General features: G+C 40.7%; 1 protein-coding gene across 1 annotated transcript in view; it reads left to right on the top strand.

Moving 5' to 3' along the window:
* Positions 1-15,252, top strand: part of LOC125022534 (ras-related protein Rab-26) — a 79,655-nt gene that overhangs the window by 45,502 nt on the left and 18,901 nt on the right. The window contains exon 5 of the mRNA XM_047609245.1: positions 3,248-3,300. Within this exon, the coding sequence (XP_047465201.1) occupies positions 3,248-3,300 (53 nt within the window). The remainder of the gene's footprint in view (positions 1-3,247; positions 3,301-15,252) is intronic.

Below are 15,252 nucleotides of genomic sequence, written 5' to 3'. Positions count from 1 at the left end.
TTCAGAACTGCAGCAGCTAATCGGAGGCGTGGCAGAACATCTCCAAAAACCTTGAAGTCCAGCTGCCCTTGTTTTGGTAGAAGACAGAATTATTGGTCAAACTCGGATTCGCTGATAGTTCGCACAGCTACCCAACTTCACTACTGGCAAGAGGTTTTTAGTCAGAAAAAAAAAAAAAACAGATGATTGCTGTTATTTTCAAGTGAACATTGGTGCTATATTAAGTTAAGTTTCCCCTAAATGTTTTGTTGTTGCTGGTTTTGGTCAACAGACGGTTTATAAATCTTAGTTCACTTGCAAATTATTGCAAATAACATCCCTTTACTACTTTGCGGGTAACACCGCCAGAATAACTACCCCACAACAACTTTATTTTCATCTCCTCCTTTGCCCTTTAGCTTAGTTGCCTCCACCTTTCGGAGTAGTTATTTCTGTCTTGTACCAACTATTTTGCAACCTTTGATAACAAAACTCTGCGTCTCTGCAGCTGTGAGAAAGTTCTCCAGCTTCATCTGTCTTGCTTTTGGCAAAATGTAATTGGATTAGGGGAGGGTGGAGGGAAGCAACTCCTCTTGGTTTACTCTGGTCTTCTACTAGAGGCAGATAAAAACAAAAGCAACGTGAGACGGAATTAACCGGTGGGGCAGATTGTCTCCCTCCCGTCCTATCTTTTCTTTACACTGCCCTCTTCTCCCTCCCTACCTCTATTTCCTCGGGTTGGACGGGGGCCGAAAACACGCTCACGGTGATTACGGCTCAATAAACACCCTTCACGGACTTGTCTGGCTGGAATAGAAAAACAAAAGATTTAATTCAAAATAGATGGGCGAAAATGCTGCAATTGCCGAGGGATGTAGGAGCTGGAACGGAGGAGGGAGGTTAAGTGGAGGGATTGAAAAAAGTGGAGGAACGAGGATGGAGTGAGATGTTGGTATTGGCCGAGATGACTGGAGGGATTACATGCAGTAGGAGGAGAGGTGCCGTGGAGGTAATTAGCTTTGGCTAATTCTTCCATGTGAAGCTTTATCCTGCTGCGAAAATGAGTTGCAATTGCCCTCGTAGGTGTAATGATTTTTTTTTTTTCTGTCTGACAGAGCTTTATAATGCCCGCCCTCCAGTTCGAGCAGAAAAATACCTGAGGTCATTTTGTCCTCTGTGGCAGCACAGTGCAGCCGGAGGTAATTAGAATTCACATGTGTAGTTATGTTGTCAGGTATAATTCTCCTGCTCCAGTAAACGGTGGAGCTCAGCACTTTGCTCGGCGAACAGCGAGCCGTTTTAGAACTTTTTCTCTCTGTGGAAAACCCAAAGGTTTCAAACCGTGGAAGCGCCTTCTGAAACAAATCTCTCCAATTATAAAGCAAAAAGTGGCTGCGTGCTTCCCTACATCTTTTTGGGTTTCTTTCCATTTACATAAATTGAATTTCAATCAGGTACAGGGACTAGATTTCACATGAACCAGGCTATTTTGTTGCCAATACTCTGTCATGAACATACCTTACAATTACAATGGCGAAATGGTTTATGAAATACATAATTATGCTTTTGCTAGTGTAGAATAGCCTGTAACTATGAATCATTGTGTTTTGTTGGCTTAGATGAGTCCTTCATATTGTATCTAGATAAGAAGATGGTTTTACCTTTGTTGGTCAGTGTAGGTCCTCCTGCTCATTTGCATAAGTAATATGAGGAAGGAGTATTCAGTTGGTTGCGGTATTCTGCCTATGTGTACTATTGTTAGGAAACAGGAGGGGGACAATTTCTAGGGTTTCTAGGGTCAGGTCATAGACTGTATAAAGATGGACAGTAGAAAAGCTCCTCAAAAATGAAACCAAATTAAGTAGAGCTCCCCCTGGTGACTGGCTGCAGTATAGGTCATAAACTCCACCCTGTTCATGGGTGAGATTTAATCAGTTATTTGACGGCATAGAAACAGGATGTAACATAAATGCTACTACTAGTTGCCAGGCCAACTGCTCCGTAAAATGTCCTGTTGGGCCAGAATAAATAAATAAGTATTTCCTCTAATAGTGGCTTGTATTCAGTCAGTAGCCAGGTCTCTTATGATGTCCGGGGGGTTGGTTTACAAACACAGGCCGGATGCACTAGTCAGCCAATTATAGATAGATATAGTAACACACAGGTGCCACATATGGCAGTAGCTACATTTGAAGTGCCACATGAACCCACATTTTCAGCAAAAGCCTGTCAAAACAGCTTTAGCAGGATGGCACAAAGAAGAAAATGTGACGTGAACTTAAAGGGGAAGGTTTTGAAATAGCAGAGCAAAATACAGAGGAAGCTGCGAAACGCTTTAATGTTGGCCCGCGAAGAATTAGTTGTTCTGACACAGGGGCGGTTACCCTTTGGTACACCATGGCGTATGATATAATGGTGTAATTTATTCATTCATTCGTCCGTTCTGGCTCCCCATGCTTAAGCATTTATTAATCCTGCCCTGCTACTGCTGTGTGTATGTTGTACCTGCTAAAGTGAAAGGATAAAAAAATAGAGTAAATGGTGGAGAAAACTTTGAGCAAATATACCGGTACGTACCAATACCCAGAATCTTTACCTCAGCATCATGGTTTAATCTCTTATACTGTGCTACCTTTATCTGTGCCTCGCACCACGTCCTAGAGGAGAGACCTCATAGTCCTTGAACAACAGAGACTATCTGTTGGCAACTCTCATTAACCCGAGTTATGAGCTCTGGAACATATGCCTGCGTAAAGAATGGAGTTTAGTTTTATTCAGTGCACTTTTGTTGCTATCTTTAAGACCCTGGCTGCTGCAGGGATGTATACAGGAGGAAATAAAACCAGCTACATGTGTCAGTGAAACCTCTTCACCATTACCACAAACAGCCCAGTTAATCACTGTTGCAGGAGGAAAACTGAAAGGAGGTTAATTCAAACAGATTTGCTCGTAATGAAAATCAAATCGATGGATGAAGCATTTTGAAACGTTTTCTAGACATTTAGATGGGTTTATAAGAACATCATGCTATGAAAGAACCTCAGCTGAAATATTCAATAGCACCTTATGTGTTATTGTCTTGCCCTGTCATAATTTGTGTCTTTGCATTCAATTTTCTTGCATTCTTTCCTCCAAATGTTTTACAGCATTCGCCTGCTTTTTTTTGTCATGAAATACTTTGATGGCCACAGGGCACAGACAATGTCCACGGTCAGTGTCGACTTGTTGTGTAAATCAGATTTCTGATGTCTGTTTTTTCTCTCTTCAGCTCTGCTCCTCCTTTATGATGTCACCAACAAAGCATCCTTCGACAACATCCGGGTAAGATCGAGTGCACTCTTTCCTCCCTTCTGTTCCCCAAGAATGGTTCCTGGATAAATGCTGATTAATGGGTTATATAAGTGTTATATTTACAAGTAGGAGTGTCAGCGCTGTGCACTGGGCCGGCAATGCTCTCAATTTCCTACCTGCGGTTGGGGCTGGGCAGGATGACCAAAAAATATATCGCAGTATTTTTCAAAATTCTGACAGTATCACAGAATTTATATTTTTTTTTTTTTCAGGCATAATCAGGTGTTCACAACATTTTCTACTGGTTGAGAGAAGAAATAATGTGGTAGACTGACTAAGGGTGGACCATTTTAGTGTCATGAGTAAATACTGTAGAATTATTCCACGCTAGTAGTAAAACAGCCTTGTGTGTCTTTGTGTTGGCGCTGCCTGCTGATGTGGAGGGCTCTGACCTTGACTTCATACACTCTTGTTACTCAAAGACATGCTTGCGGCTAAGGTGGTGCAGAAAATCGCTCCGGCCACAACTTTAACCAAACAACCCTTGCAAAAAAAATGTTTTTTTGGTCGTCGTCGTTGGATTTTTTAAAACCGAAAAAACCCCAAACAACCAACACGACACCTTTTTTTTGGCACAACTTGTGTGTACTCTCGTTCTGCCGCTGCATTTTCAGACCTTTCTATCTTCTCCACACCTCAGAGTCACACACATTGACAACGGTCTGGTCTGAAACAGTCTCATTCTGTGTAATGAAATACGTTACGTACGTTAAGTCATACGTTATGGGCATTGTCACGATCAGAGATAACCTAAATCAGTTCCTTTACACGGTGGCTGGATTTAGAGAAGCCTGACCCTACTCTAAAGAAGACCGTTGGACATTGCTGGGCGGAGGAAGACATGGGGGCACAAGAGGCACAATATTGTCCTTGTTAACTTTCTTACCAGTTTTTTACAATCTGCCATCTGTCAGAACTGGCTCTTGAATGAGTCTCGATGCTCCTTGTTAAAATACCACAAACCCTTTAAAAGCTGAGGTAATTTTAGCAAAATCCTTCTCAAGACTTTAGCGCGGCTCAGTGTAACATCAGTCGTTGGCCATTTGTAAATGGTTTCCTTTCATGTAGACAAAACCAAGTATAATTTGGGGTTATACATGTTAAGACGCTCCTTCAAAGCCTTTCACTCCCATTAGGAATTGCATAATGGACAATTAGGAGAGCAGGTAAGAACCACTGTGGAAACAAACGAGGGGTACTGGTGACACTGAAGAGTAACGGGGAGGAGATCAGACTCACTTTTCTCCCAGATGGTTCCATCTCTTTGTAGTTGCGGCCCGTTCATCATCTGAACTCGGCTCCCATTTGATTTCGCAGCCATCTCCTGCCCCATTCGATGCCTCTCCTCACATCTCTTGGAGGTGCATTACTCTCCTTTGATTAACGAAGGGATGAGTTAAGAGCAGGAGATGCCCATTGTAAAGGAGCGTCTTCCACATGAAGGAGACGAATGGCTCCACAGCCATCTGGCAGCGCTAATCCACCTACATCTGGAGTCTGTGTGTGTGTCTGTTTACGTGTGTGTGTGTGCGCAGCTATGTCTACGCGAGGCTACCTGTGTGATTGTGTGGGTGCGCTCATGCAGGTGTGTGCGTAGGTGTCCAAATGACTTCTTAACAGAAGACGGAGAGCAGCCCCCGGAGAGAAACAGGCCCAGACCCTTAGCTTCTGTCCAAACAGCTGATTACCTGTCATTACGCCTGTAATACTGCAGCTAACCGCTCTCTCCCAGGCATATTTCACTGACAGCTAATCTCAACACCAATGGTGCTTTAATACTTAACCCTGTGTGTGGCACTGAGCTACGAGCTGGTTGGTGCAAACGCAAATATGTAAACACATCAGGAATATCATAGATTTATTTATTTATTTATTTTCATCATAAGAGTAAAAGGAGACTTTCCATCTGTGGATTAATCCACATCTAAGGACTGACTCAAAATGTGCTTGATTTTAAATTTTCTCTGTACGATTCCATTGCTATTTAAAACTAGACAATAATCTGATTCTGATAGATTTGTGTTGAGTCTTTAACGATTACGCTCGTTTCCTGTTGTACCGCACAACAAAAAGACATGTCAGGCTGTGATACAGAAGAACAAGACTGGCAATTTCATCATACAAACAACAGTCACAAGTGTGTTCTCTGAAATTTCACATGACTTGTGTCATATCAAATTCCTGAGACCCACAGAGCATCCCTCCTCAGACTTCCAGGTATTCTTACAGTAAACCAGCACCAATCAGAAAGCTGTTAAAACCAGAACAGTAGCGACGTATTTATAGCTTCATGCCAGGGGTCAGAGTGGCAGATGTGAGTTTACAACTCTCTGTAATGAAGCTATTACTATTAGTTATATAGCTCTGGCATGATTATGATTTCACATCAGAACATCGATCGTGTGTTTTCATCCTGTTTGTTCAGTACGTAGCATTCACCTTGTGTTTCACAGTGTTAGCTTCAACATTAGCACACAATCCGCTCCAATACTCAAGAGCAGATGCAGACACAGTGGGAGACTAGTGAACAGACAGTGTGTGTGTGTGTGTTTCTGTGTATGTTTGTGTATCTATACTGTGTGAGCCATAATCCCTTAGGAGGGGTGAGAGAGCACACCTGTCCTGCACAGTGAGGAGCTACAGTCTGTGAGATATGCGCACACACACACTGACACACAAAGTTAATTTGGTCTTGTTAATGTTAATTAGCCCTAATTAGAACATTTGAAGTGCAGGCACACGCTAGCTTTGGACCTTTTTTAATATGGCCACGTTGCATCACTGGATACTGTGTTGTCAGACCTGCATGTTTGTATCGTATTTGTTACTTCAGTGCACATATATTATGCATGTTATACTGAAATGCCACCGTGGAAACAGCTAAAGACTTACACTCAAATCATAAATAGTTAAACAATAAAACACATTTTAAGATGTTTGCTTCATACTTATATATTTTGCCTACTACAGTTCATGGTGGAACATAAGCCGTGTTGCCACAGTTTCCTTGACAAAGTAACCCCACTACAGATTACTGACGCCATTAAAAACTAGCTTTATAGCTTTACTTATTACTTGAGTTTAAAAGTAATTAAGTTAATGAAGTTAACTTATTAAAACGTTAAGTTACTTATTGCCGGAAAAAGTGGTCAGATTAGAGTTACTATTTCCAACGCCTTATCGCCATCACTAAATATAACTACACAGCATGTGTTGCATAGCAACTAGAGTGGTGGGGTCCTGCCAAACCTCCCAGGGAGGGCAATGATGGCAGCGTTGGACAGTGTTGCAGTGATGTCTAAGGTGACCTGTTTAATAGGTAAATTAACAGCAAGCTAATTAGACGTGATCACATTGCACTGAACGGTTGGTTTCTCTCTTAATTCACATATTAATTCATGAATTAATTCAGCACCACTGGAAATGAAGGCAACTACTTTATTATTTATGAAATTAAATAGTCTTCTCACAATCACGTACACACATTTCAAATCCTGAAAGTGATAATGTGCAATGCCACAGCTTAAGCACAAACAAACGAATGTTAGCTACTGCTCCTAAAGCAGGTTAAGCACTGTGTTATAAATTAGTGATGGGAAAACGAAAACAGCCATTTGAGCTGAAACTCAGAGGAATGCATGTGGGGGATAGAGCTCTCTAAGGCTACGGCGGCATTCTGTATCAGCACATACTGAAGTCTCCCATAGTGTGAATCCATTAGCAGCAGAGGTTTGGGGTGAAGGCTGCAGAGCAATTGGACAGCGAAGAGATGGCAGAACAGCTACCAGTGCTGTCCATCTCGCCTCCTTTTTTATTCTGTCTCTCGTATTTTCCTGTGCTGCTATTTTGCTCATTTTTTTTTCCAGTTCTTTACCATCTGTAACCGTGGACTCTCTGTCCGTCATCTCTGTTTTTATTTATCGTGTTTTTTATGTTTCCATTTCAGTAGCATTCAGCAGTCATCTCGCATTTGGCTTCCTAAGATCCTCTCGTGAAACGCTTTTCGTTCCGTGGTGATGAATTAGTGTGTTGTAATAGATTTCCCCTTGAATTAAAGGACATGTATGAATTGAATGTCAGATTTGTTTAAAGTCTTTCTTGCATTCTGTTATGTGTAAATAATTATAAAGATATTTAACTTATCACAAAGCCCTCTGCCCATGTGAACAATGCAGAAATGACAAAATTTTGTCTTCTGCAACACTACTCAACACACAGGCAGCATCTTGTAAGCAGCCCAGTAATTATGTTATAATGCAGGCTGACAAAATCCAACATCATTCCAGGTTAATGACCACCGCTCTGCTGTGCATTTGACTGTACTGGCATTTAAAATGAGTGATCACAGAGAAAGTTAGAGGCAAATAAAAGTTTACTGCCACTCAGATGCTGACCCTGAGTGTTCTACCTTACGTGGTCATTTTGCAAACTGTCAGTTGTCCCCATGTGCGCTAAAATATAAAGTTTTTTCAGACTCGTGCAGTCTGGCGATAGTTGCTCTTTTCTGGGTAAGAAAGACTGATTCAGTGGTTGAATGGCTACAAAGGAAAGAGATGGTGCGTTTGCAGATGTGGACATATTCAGTAATTACGGCTGCACAAGCAGATTAAGTCCCAAAATCTATCACAGATGCATTTAGAAAACCTGTCCATCCTTCCTTTGTTCCTCCCTGTGTTCGTCATGCAAACTATCTTTTTTTGAGTCTTCTGTTGTACTTATTGTCCAAACTCAATTTACTTGCCATGTTTTCGCCCCCTAGGATTTTTTTCAGTCTTCATTTGTTTACAATGCTTCAAGACTGTTCCAAAGATAGTATGCTGTTTTTATTTAACACTTCCTCTGTTGTCCTGCTAATAACACCATAATGAGATTGAACCTCTTCAGGCTATGACTTGAAAACATTTTGTTTGTTGAGCTACTGTTAGAATACTGTGCAGCACAAAGTGATCGGGCAGTTGAGGCGCTTTTAAGAGGAAATGAAACATAAATGTATTGGTCCTTGTACTGCAAACTATAACCAAAATAACACTTTTGTTGAAGTCAGATATTAAAAAAAAAGATTTAAGAAGTTTATTTTCCATCATTTCCACCTGGCTTGCCTGCTGGGAAGTCACCATTTTGTAATTAATTACGTAATCGAAATCGTAATAGGTCACAAGGTTGGTTGACTCCCTCTGAATGCTGCTGGAAAAGGGGCAAGATCGAAATGGAAAGAGATCTAAGCCCAGTCTAAATCCTGTTGGATATGCTTTTGAACCAATACCACTTGGAAACCGAGCAGTGGTACCACTGACAGTGGAAGAAGTGGTGAAGCTGGTGGTGTGGATGAAAGAGCATGTTGGCAACACTACTGGTGTCTTTGTGGCTGCCACTGGCAGGGAGACCTGGACCATTTAATCCGTGGTCCGTCCTGTATCACCATGGTGCGTTCTTTCAACATTATGTTGGAAGTGGCAATGCTTTCACTGAAAGATGTCTAGGTGGAAACACTGCAATGCTCTGTTTGCAGCCAGTAAGCTAAGCTAGCTGTAACCGCACAATAAAATGCATTAGAAAACAAGTACACGCTACGTAGCGTTGAATAGATACAGGAATATGATTATAAACAGTGCGAACAATATATCTGCGTTAACCGACACATGTTTGCTCAATTGGCACTAATTACTAGCTAAACCAAAGCCTTTGCTAGTTTAAGCTAATGGCTGTTAGCCAACAATGATTGTTCCTATTGTCATCGGGCCACAGTAGGGCAAGATGGTGGCACTTGCTAACATTTGTCAATAGTGTTATATATTGGTAATAAGAGTGGAACACCATCTATAAAATGTGGTTTACTTGGTTGAGAGCTTTATTTCCCCTTTAACAAGGAAACCTGGAGTGGATGAAGTGGTCTGAAAGCGTCTCATGAAGCGAGCAGATACAGTGATACTCTTTGCAGTCGGTGCATTTCAAGGATTCCATTCAAACATTGTTTCCTATTAATTGCAACATCCCTTTTTATAGCGTCAAATAATTGAAACGAAACACTTGAACATACATCAGCTTTATATTGACTACATAAAACTGACATGTACTTTTTTAGTTTGGTCCAACTCCCATCCACTGACATGGCCACGTGCTTCGGCTTAACTTTTGACAAACTGTCATGGCTTCCACTTTTCTACAGTCTATGGTCTCATTGTAGAGGTGTTGTGGTGAAAGGGAAACTGTTTAGTTGTGTCTGAGTTGGATGTGTTCAGATCAGTGCTGGACCCTCATTCAGTAAAGTAGATTGTTGGTGTATGACTTTTTTTCACTCAAAAAACTGGTAAGTAGTTGATAAGGGACTTTATGAAGAACAGCGACAATGATGCACTGTAAGAGTGCCAGAAATTTCCCTCAGAAAAATGTTTGATGTATTTTATGTATGAGATGTATTGTAATATAATCTCACTGCCCATCACTTGCGCTCCCGTCCCAGTCCTCACCTCGTCACAGTGCACTCCATTTACATCCTGTTCAATTTGCAACACAGCTACCAGTGAAGGGAACCGGTGTATCTGCAGTGTGAGACAACCTAATGTGACATGTTCTTCATCTCTGCCCCTTTTCATGTGACAGTCCCGTCATAACAGAGATGAATGGAAACCTGCGCAAATCAAATGAATGCTGTATCCGACGGGTAGCACGCTGTAAATATGCCACGGATACACACAACTTTTACCTTTTATCATTACCGCTAAACATAATCAGTGATTACACAATCTATAATTTCATCAAGCTCCCTCGCTGCTCAAGGACATGTTGCCAATTAATGTCGTCGCTTCGCTGGGTGTCTTGCCAGACGGTCCTTGATCTCAATTGCATATGTGATACGTTTTTTTTTTTTAGCCTCATATCTGGTGCACTTGATTGGACCTTGATTGTCTCTCATTGAGTCACCCACTATTGTTGATGGGTCTGACGTGTGCTGAGATTGTTACGGTACGCACGTGGCAATTTGTGTAGTTTTTAGACGTGATTGTAACACTTCAATTCCTCCAACATCACTTGAATAATCAGAGCAAAGTACCCAAACCAATGATGAATGGCATTACTGTCAGGAGAGGCCAAATAATAGCTTTTCAGGCTGTTGCTTAGCTGTAGGTTATTGGATGCATGTAAAAATAGTTGTAATGCTTCAATGGTCCATGTGCTTAAACCCTTCAATCCTTTACAACCTCGTATCAGGACTTTACAGCTGCTGCTGCGTCGCCTTACCCCAGTGCTGACACGCCAAACACACGAATGAATTCGCAGCACAGCAGCACGTGCACGCTGGTTAATTTTATTGGTATTGACCAGCACGCTTGGGCACAGAGGCCACAGAAAGAAAAAAATAAAACGTTAAATCATTAAATCACTGAAAGCCTTCGCAGCATGGAGGTTTTGTTGTTCAAAGGATTCCCTCAACAGTAAAGTAAAAATCAATTTGATGTACACCCGGTGTCAGCTGGCTCACGGCCAGTTAAATGTTTCGGAGAGAGAAAGGACTGTAGGGAAAAGAATACGATCAGAGGCGCTTTGGACCTTTTGTGTAATTTGTAGCATTGGTGACACGTTGTCATCAGTCATGCAGCAGTCTCTCTTCATACAAGACACATGTTGAATTTGTTGTATGGCCGTGACATTTCTTGGAACGCTGTAATCCACAGTCCTCATTTTATAAAAAATACTTTCAAACATTCAGTTCGGGTCACTTTAAGACTTGGACGGTCTATATTAAACAACATCTACACTCCATGTCTTTATCCTTTGTTGGTCCCTTTAAAAGAAACCAATTAAATGTATCAACTTTCCACTGTCCCCTTGGAGAGGATGATCCTTTCACTTTTCTCCGCCCTTTTTTTTCTGTTGACCAAAGTACAGTACATCCTGAGGTGAACACACAAGAAAACCCTCCAGAGACTATTGAAAGTTAATGAAATTCAGTGAGATGTAGCGATGACGGGTGAAATCTTTGGCAATGACAAGCTGGTGGCTACCAAGTTGAAGTAATTCCAATATTGAGGTGACAGCCACTGTGAATGACTGATGCAGTTTATTGACGTGACGTAAACACTGTGTCTTGGAAACAGTTGGGGTAGGAAATGTACAAGAAGGTTACCGAGGCAACCAGAGCCAGGAACGTCCACTAGCGAGCGGCCGTCAGACACAAAGCGATGGGCAATGTGCATTTTTTTTTTTTTTTTTTTAATGTGAAGGGGGCTGAGCAACAACAAACACATATTTAACATTTTAACATTTGTTTGATTTGTTTATTTATATGATAGAAATGCGTTGCTTTTGTATTAAACACATGTGGTAGAGTGAGGGAAAAGAGACATGTAGCAAACATCCCACCAGCTGGAAGTTAAATGCAGCAATTATGTCGCCCCAGCTTTTATGCAAATCATATTCTTCTCTGCATGCAAAGCATCAATTAAGATATGCTTTTAGTTGTAGACAGTATATACTTAAAAACGTCAGTCAAGAAAAAAAAAAGCAATTGTATAGTCAGGAGAACCCAGTCAATAAATTGTTTTTCATTTTTTTTTTTTTTGCCTGATGTTGGCAGATCAGTATTAGTCTGATATGATATATATTGTGGAATAAATTACTGCACAATAAACCCCCAACTTTTACCTCCAACATAACCCTCAGATAATATTCAATGAATATAGAGAATATACTCTGCTTAAAACATTACAACATGTATTAATATAATCACATATAGGTCAGGCTCTAGTTGTATTTAAGTCATGTTAGTTGTACCATTGGAAAAAGAAGCAGGTATTAGATTATAACCTTGGATATGAAAACATAATATATTCTGTGAATACAGATTTTGAAAAGAAAAAATAAATCTAATGTAGACATACTTGTGGTCTGTATGGTTATGAATAAATGTGTTCTTTGTGGAAATAAAAAAGTTTGGAAAAATGTTTTTGCTATAATTTCCAGCCCTGGTTATCTAGCACCGAAATCAAAATGGATGAATCTCAGTGTCAGTTTGCCTAACTCAGTCAAGGAGGCCAAAACAAAAAAAAACATATTTGATTGGCAGCCGAGGGTGGCGATGCTTTCCTCTTCAAGGTCCTTCCCTTTCCAAGCAAAAATTAACAATGCAAACACACTCTCCAGCTCCCTGTCTGTTTATAGCACCAAATCAAATGAACGTCTGTCCCTCCTCCTCTCCCACTCTCTCTTTTCTACACACAAGCATATTTGTTTTGTTTTTTTTGCCATCTTCCCTTCAGCCCTCACACGTTTTCTTCATCTCTGCTTCTCCCTCTGTTTATTTCTCATGCCTTCTCCCTTCTGTCGAGCCTGCATCCACTTAAACCAAGTTAGCTTCTCCTATGATAACAATGGCATTTCTTTTTCATTGTTTGCAAAAAAAAAAGAAGAAGAAGAAATACATTTCCACAGCTTGAAAAGGCCAATGCGTATCCTATGAATATGTAAAGCCAAGCAATGGGCAATTAAGATGTGAAAGGCTTGTGGAAGTGGTCTAGTAATTGGTTATTCAGCCTTTCAGGAGGACTTGACAAGAACTTTAATGGCTCCATCTGTAGTTGGCTTATTGCACTGTGAATGTGAAGGATTGGGAAGAGGTCTGCACACATCCACACTAATGCCCTCGCATGTGCTAAACACTGACTCACAGTCACACAGTGATATTCACATAGACACATGCTGCACCAAAAACAAACGCCACTACTAATATTTGCATATGCAAAGCACCCGTCTTGTTTGAAAGAGCCAACCATGCGTTTTTAAAAATGTAGTCCCGTCTAAATAATGCATACCGTAATTATGGTTTGTCAGAGGGAAACATCCACCCAACAATTTCTACAAGTAAATAAACAAATTAAGGAATTAGTTTAAATGCTTCAATTTTTTAACATGCTATTAAGGCACTCACATTCTATTAATATTACCTCATGCAAAACAGTGGTTTGGTAAATCAGGTAGCGTTTGGTTCAGGCGTAATGCTGTGGAAAGCAAGTATAATCTGAAGTGCAGTCGTAGTAAATTAGTTTACCCTGCATCCCAGAGTCAAGTCATATGCCCTCTAGTGTCAAAGATGAGTACGAACAATGAGAATGAGCAAGTCAGCACCAGCAGGTAGAAATTACACTTATCAGGTGAATTTATATCGATTACTGCCTTTTTTCTATGTACGGTAAAAGGCAGAAAAAATACATTCTTTTTAGTTGTGAAATTTTACATCACAATGAAATATGGAATAAAACTAAAACAATGAGAATAAGTTTTTTTTTTCTAGTCAAGTCAACGTTATTGACAATTTTGACATGTGCAACATAATACAGGATTGAAATTACCTTCCTCAAAGGCTTACGATGCAGCAGCTAAACAAAAAGTGTAAACAAGAAATGTGGAAATGTTGAGAATATATAAAAATATAAAAGAGAAAAAAAATCTCTATTTTTATATATATATATATCCTGTACAAAGTAGACAAAGGAGAACATGACATAGCGCATGACAATATACAATATAAATAAAGTGACTGATGCTACCCTGAGTTGAATAGTGCAGAAAGTAAGGGTGGAATAAATGAATATATACGCAGTCTTTTGAGCCATAAGGCATAATGTCCAGTGAGTAGTGTCCAGTTTTGTTGTGGGTTGTGTTGTGGGTTGGAGGGTGTGAAGAGTCCCTGGTTAGTGTGAGTTGTTGAGCAGCCGGGTTCCTTCTTTCTTTATTTGATTTAGATTATATGTCTTCTGTTTATTAGCGATAATGTAATGTAGCACCTAATTTACAGTCGTTAACACATTCGTCGCTGCTAACCTGGTTCCTTTCAGGATTTCATTATCATTGCTGTGGTGCCGCCTCTCACGCCGCAAAATCAAACAAGCACCAGCATGTACACTTTCACACAAACAAAGCACAACGATACACGTGTCGCACTCGCATAACAAGCTGTCGTGAACGCGCTCTCTCACAGAGCGGCATGCTAATAGGCGTCGGTCTGTTCTTCTCTTCACTCTGAGGGATGAAAAGATCTCTCCCTATCTGCCTTTTCATCTTTCTCTTCTTGTTCCTCCTCAAAGCGCATCCAGCCATCTCATTTAAACTCCTGGGACGTTTGTTCCTTGTTGCCCTTCAAGTTTCAGCTATTAATCTCTCAGTTTCAGTCCAAACTTATGAGGTTTGGTGGAAGTGAGGTTCATTCCCACTAAAGCATGTTTTGAGCATGTGATTACAACTCAAAGACGTGTTGTTTCAGCTCACTATATTCAGAAGGTTGCGAACAAAAAAAACATGAAATCCACAAAATCACTAGGCCACATACATATAGTTCCGGTCAAATATTAGTGATCAACAACAATATCCATGCATCAACATCTGGGCAAATTTTGTTTGTGTGCAAGGTCATGACTAGGAAGAATATTTATTGTGAATCAGCCACATCTGGCTGATATATGACAGGCATTCCTGAGGAAGCAGATTGTGTGGACTTTAAGAAAGTTTATGTTCAGCGTGTTACCAAATGCCACTTTAACCATAAATTATGGGTCGTTCTTCACCGTGATACACTTGTATTTGTCAGGTCATCTTAAATGGCCCTAAAAATAAAAAATAGCCATGTGTCTCACTAAAGTCAGCCACAAAACAAACTCACAAGAGCTGTAAAAGTCTGCTACACACCAGTGATGTACAACATGTCAGAACCAAGCCCCAAGAATAGCAGCGGAGTTTGGAGGTGATTTGGAAGTAATGGCCTCAATCAGTCTGCAGTGTTGTGTACCCACTGGCCCAGAGAGCTTTCTGCAAGCACACAATCATTGCATAAAGAGTGGCTGTAGCTTTGTGGTGGCATCTGTTGGTGTCAGTGGGGCTGAGATGTTCGCTGTTGCATCATTTGCACTCATTGGACCATTATATACCCAT

The sequence above is a fragment of the Mugil cephalus genome, chromosome 16 (genome assembly GCF_022458985.1).
Source record: "Mugil cephalus isolate CIBA_MC_2020 chromosome 16, CIBA_Mcephalus_1.1, whole genome shotgun sequence".
Classification (NCBI taxonomy): Eukaryota; Metazoa; Chordata; class Actinopteri; order Mugiliformes; family Mugilidae; genus Mugil; species Mugil cephalus.
Note: the sequence above shows the minus strand (reverse complement) of the source record. Positions and strands in the feature narration are given on the sequence as shown.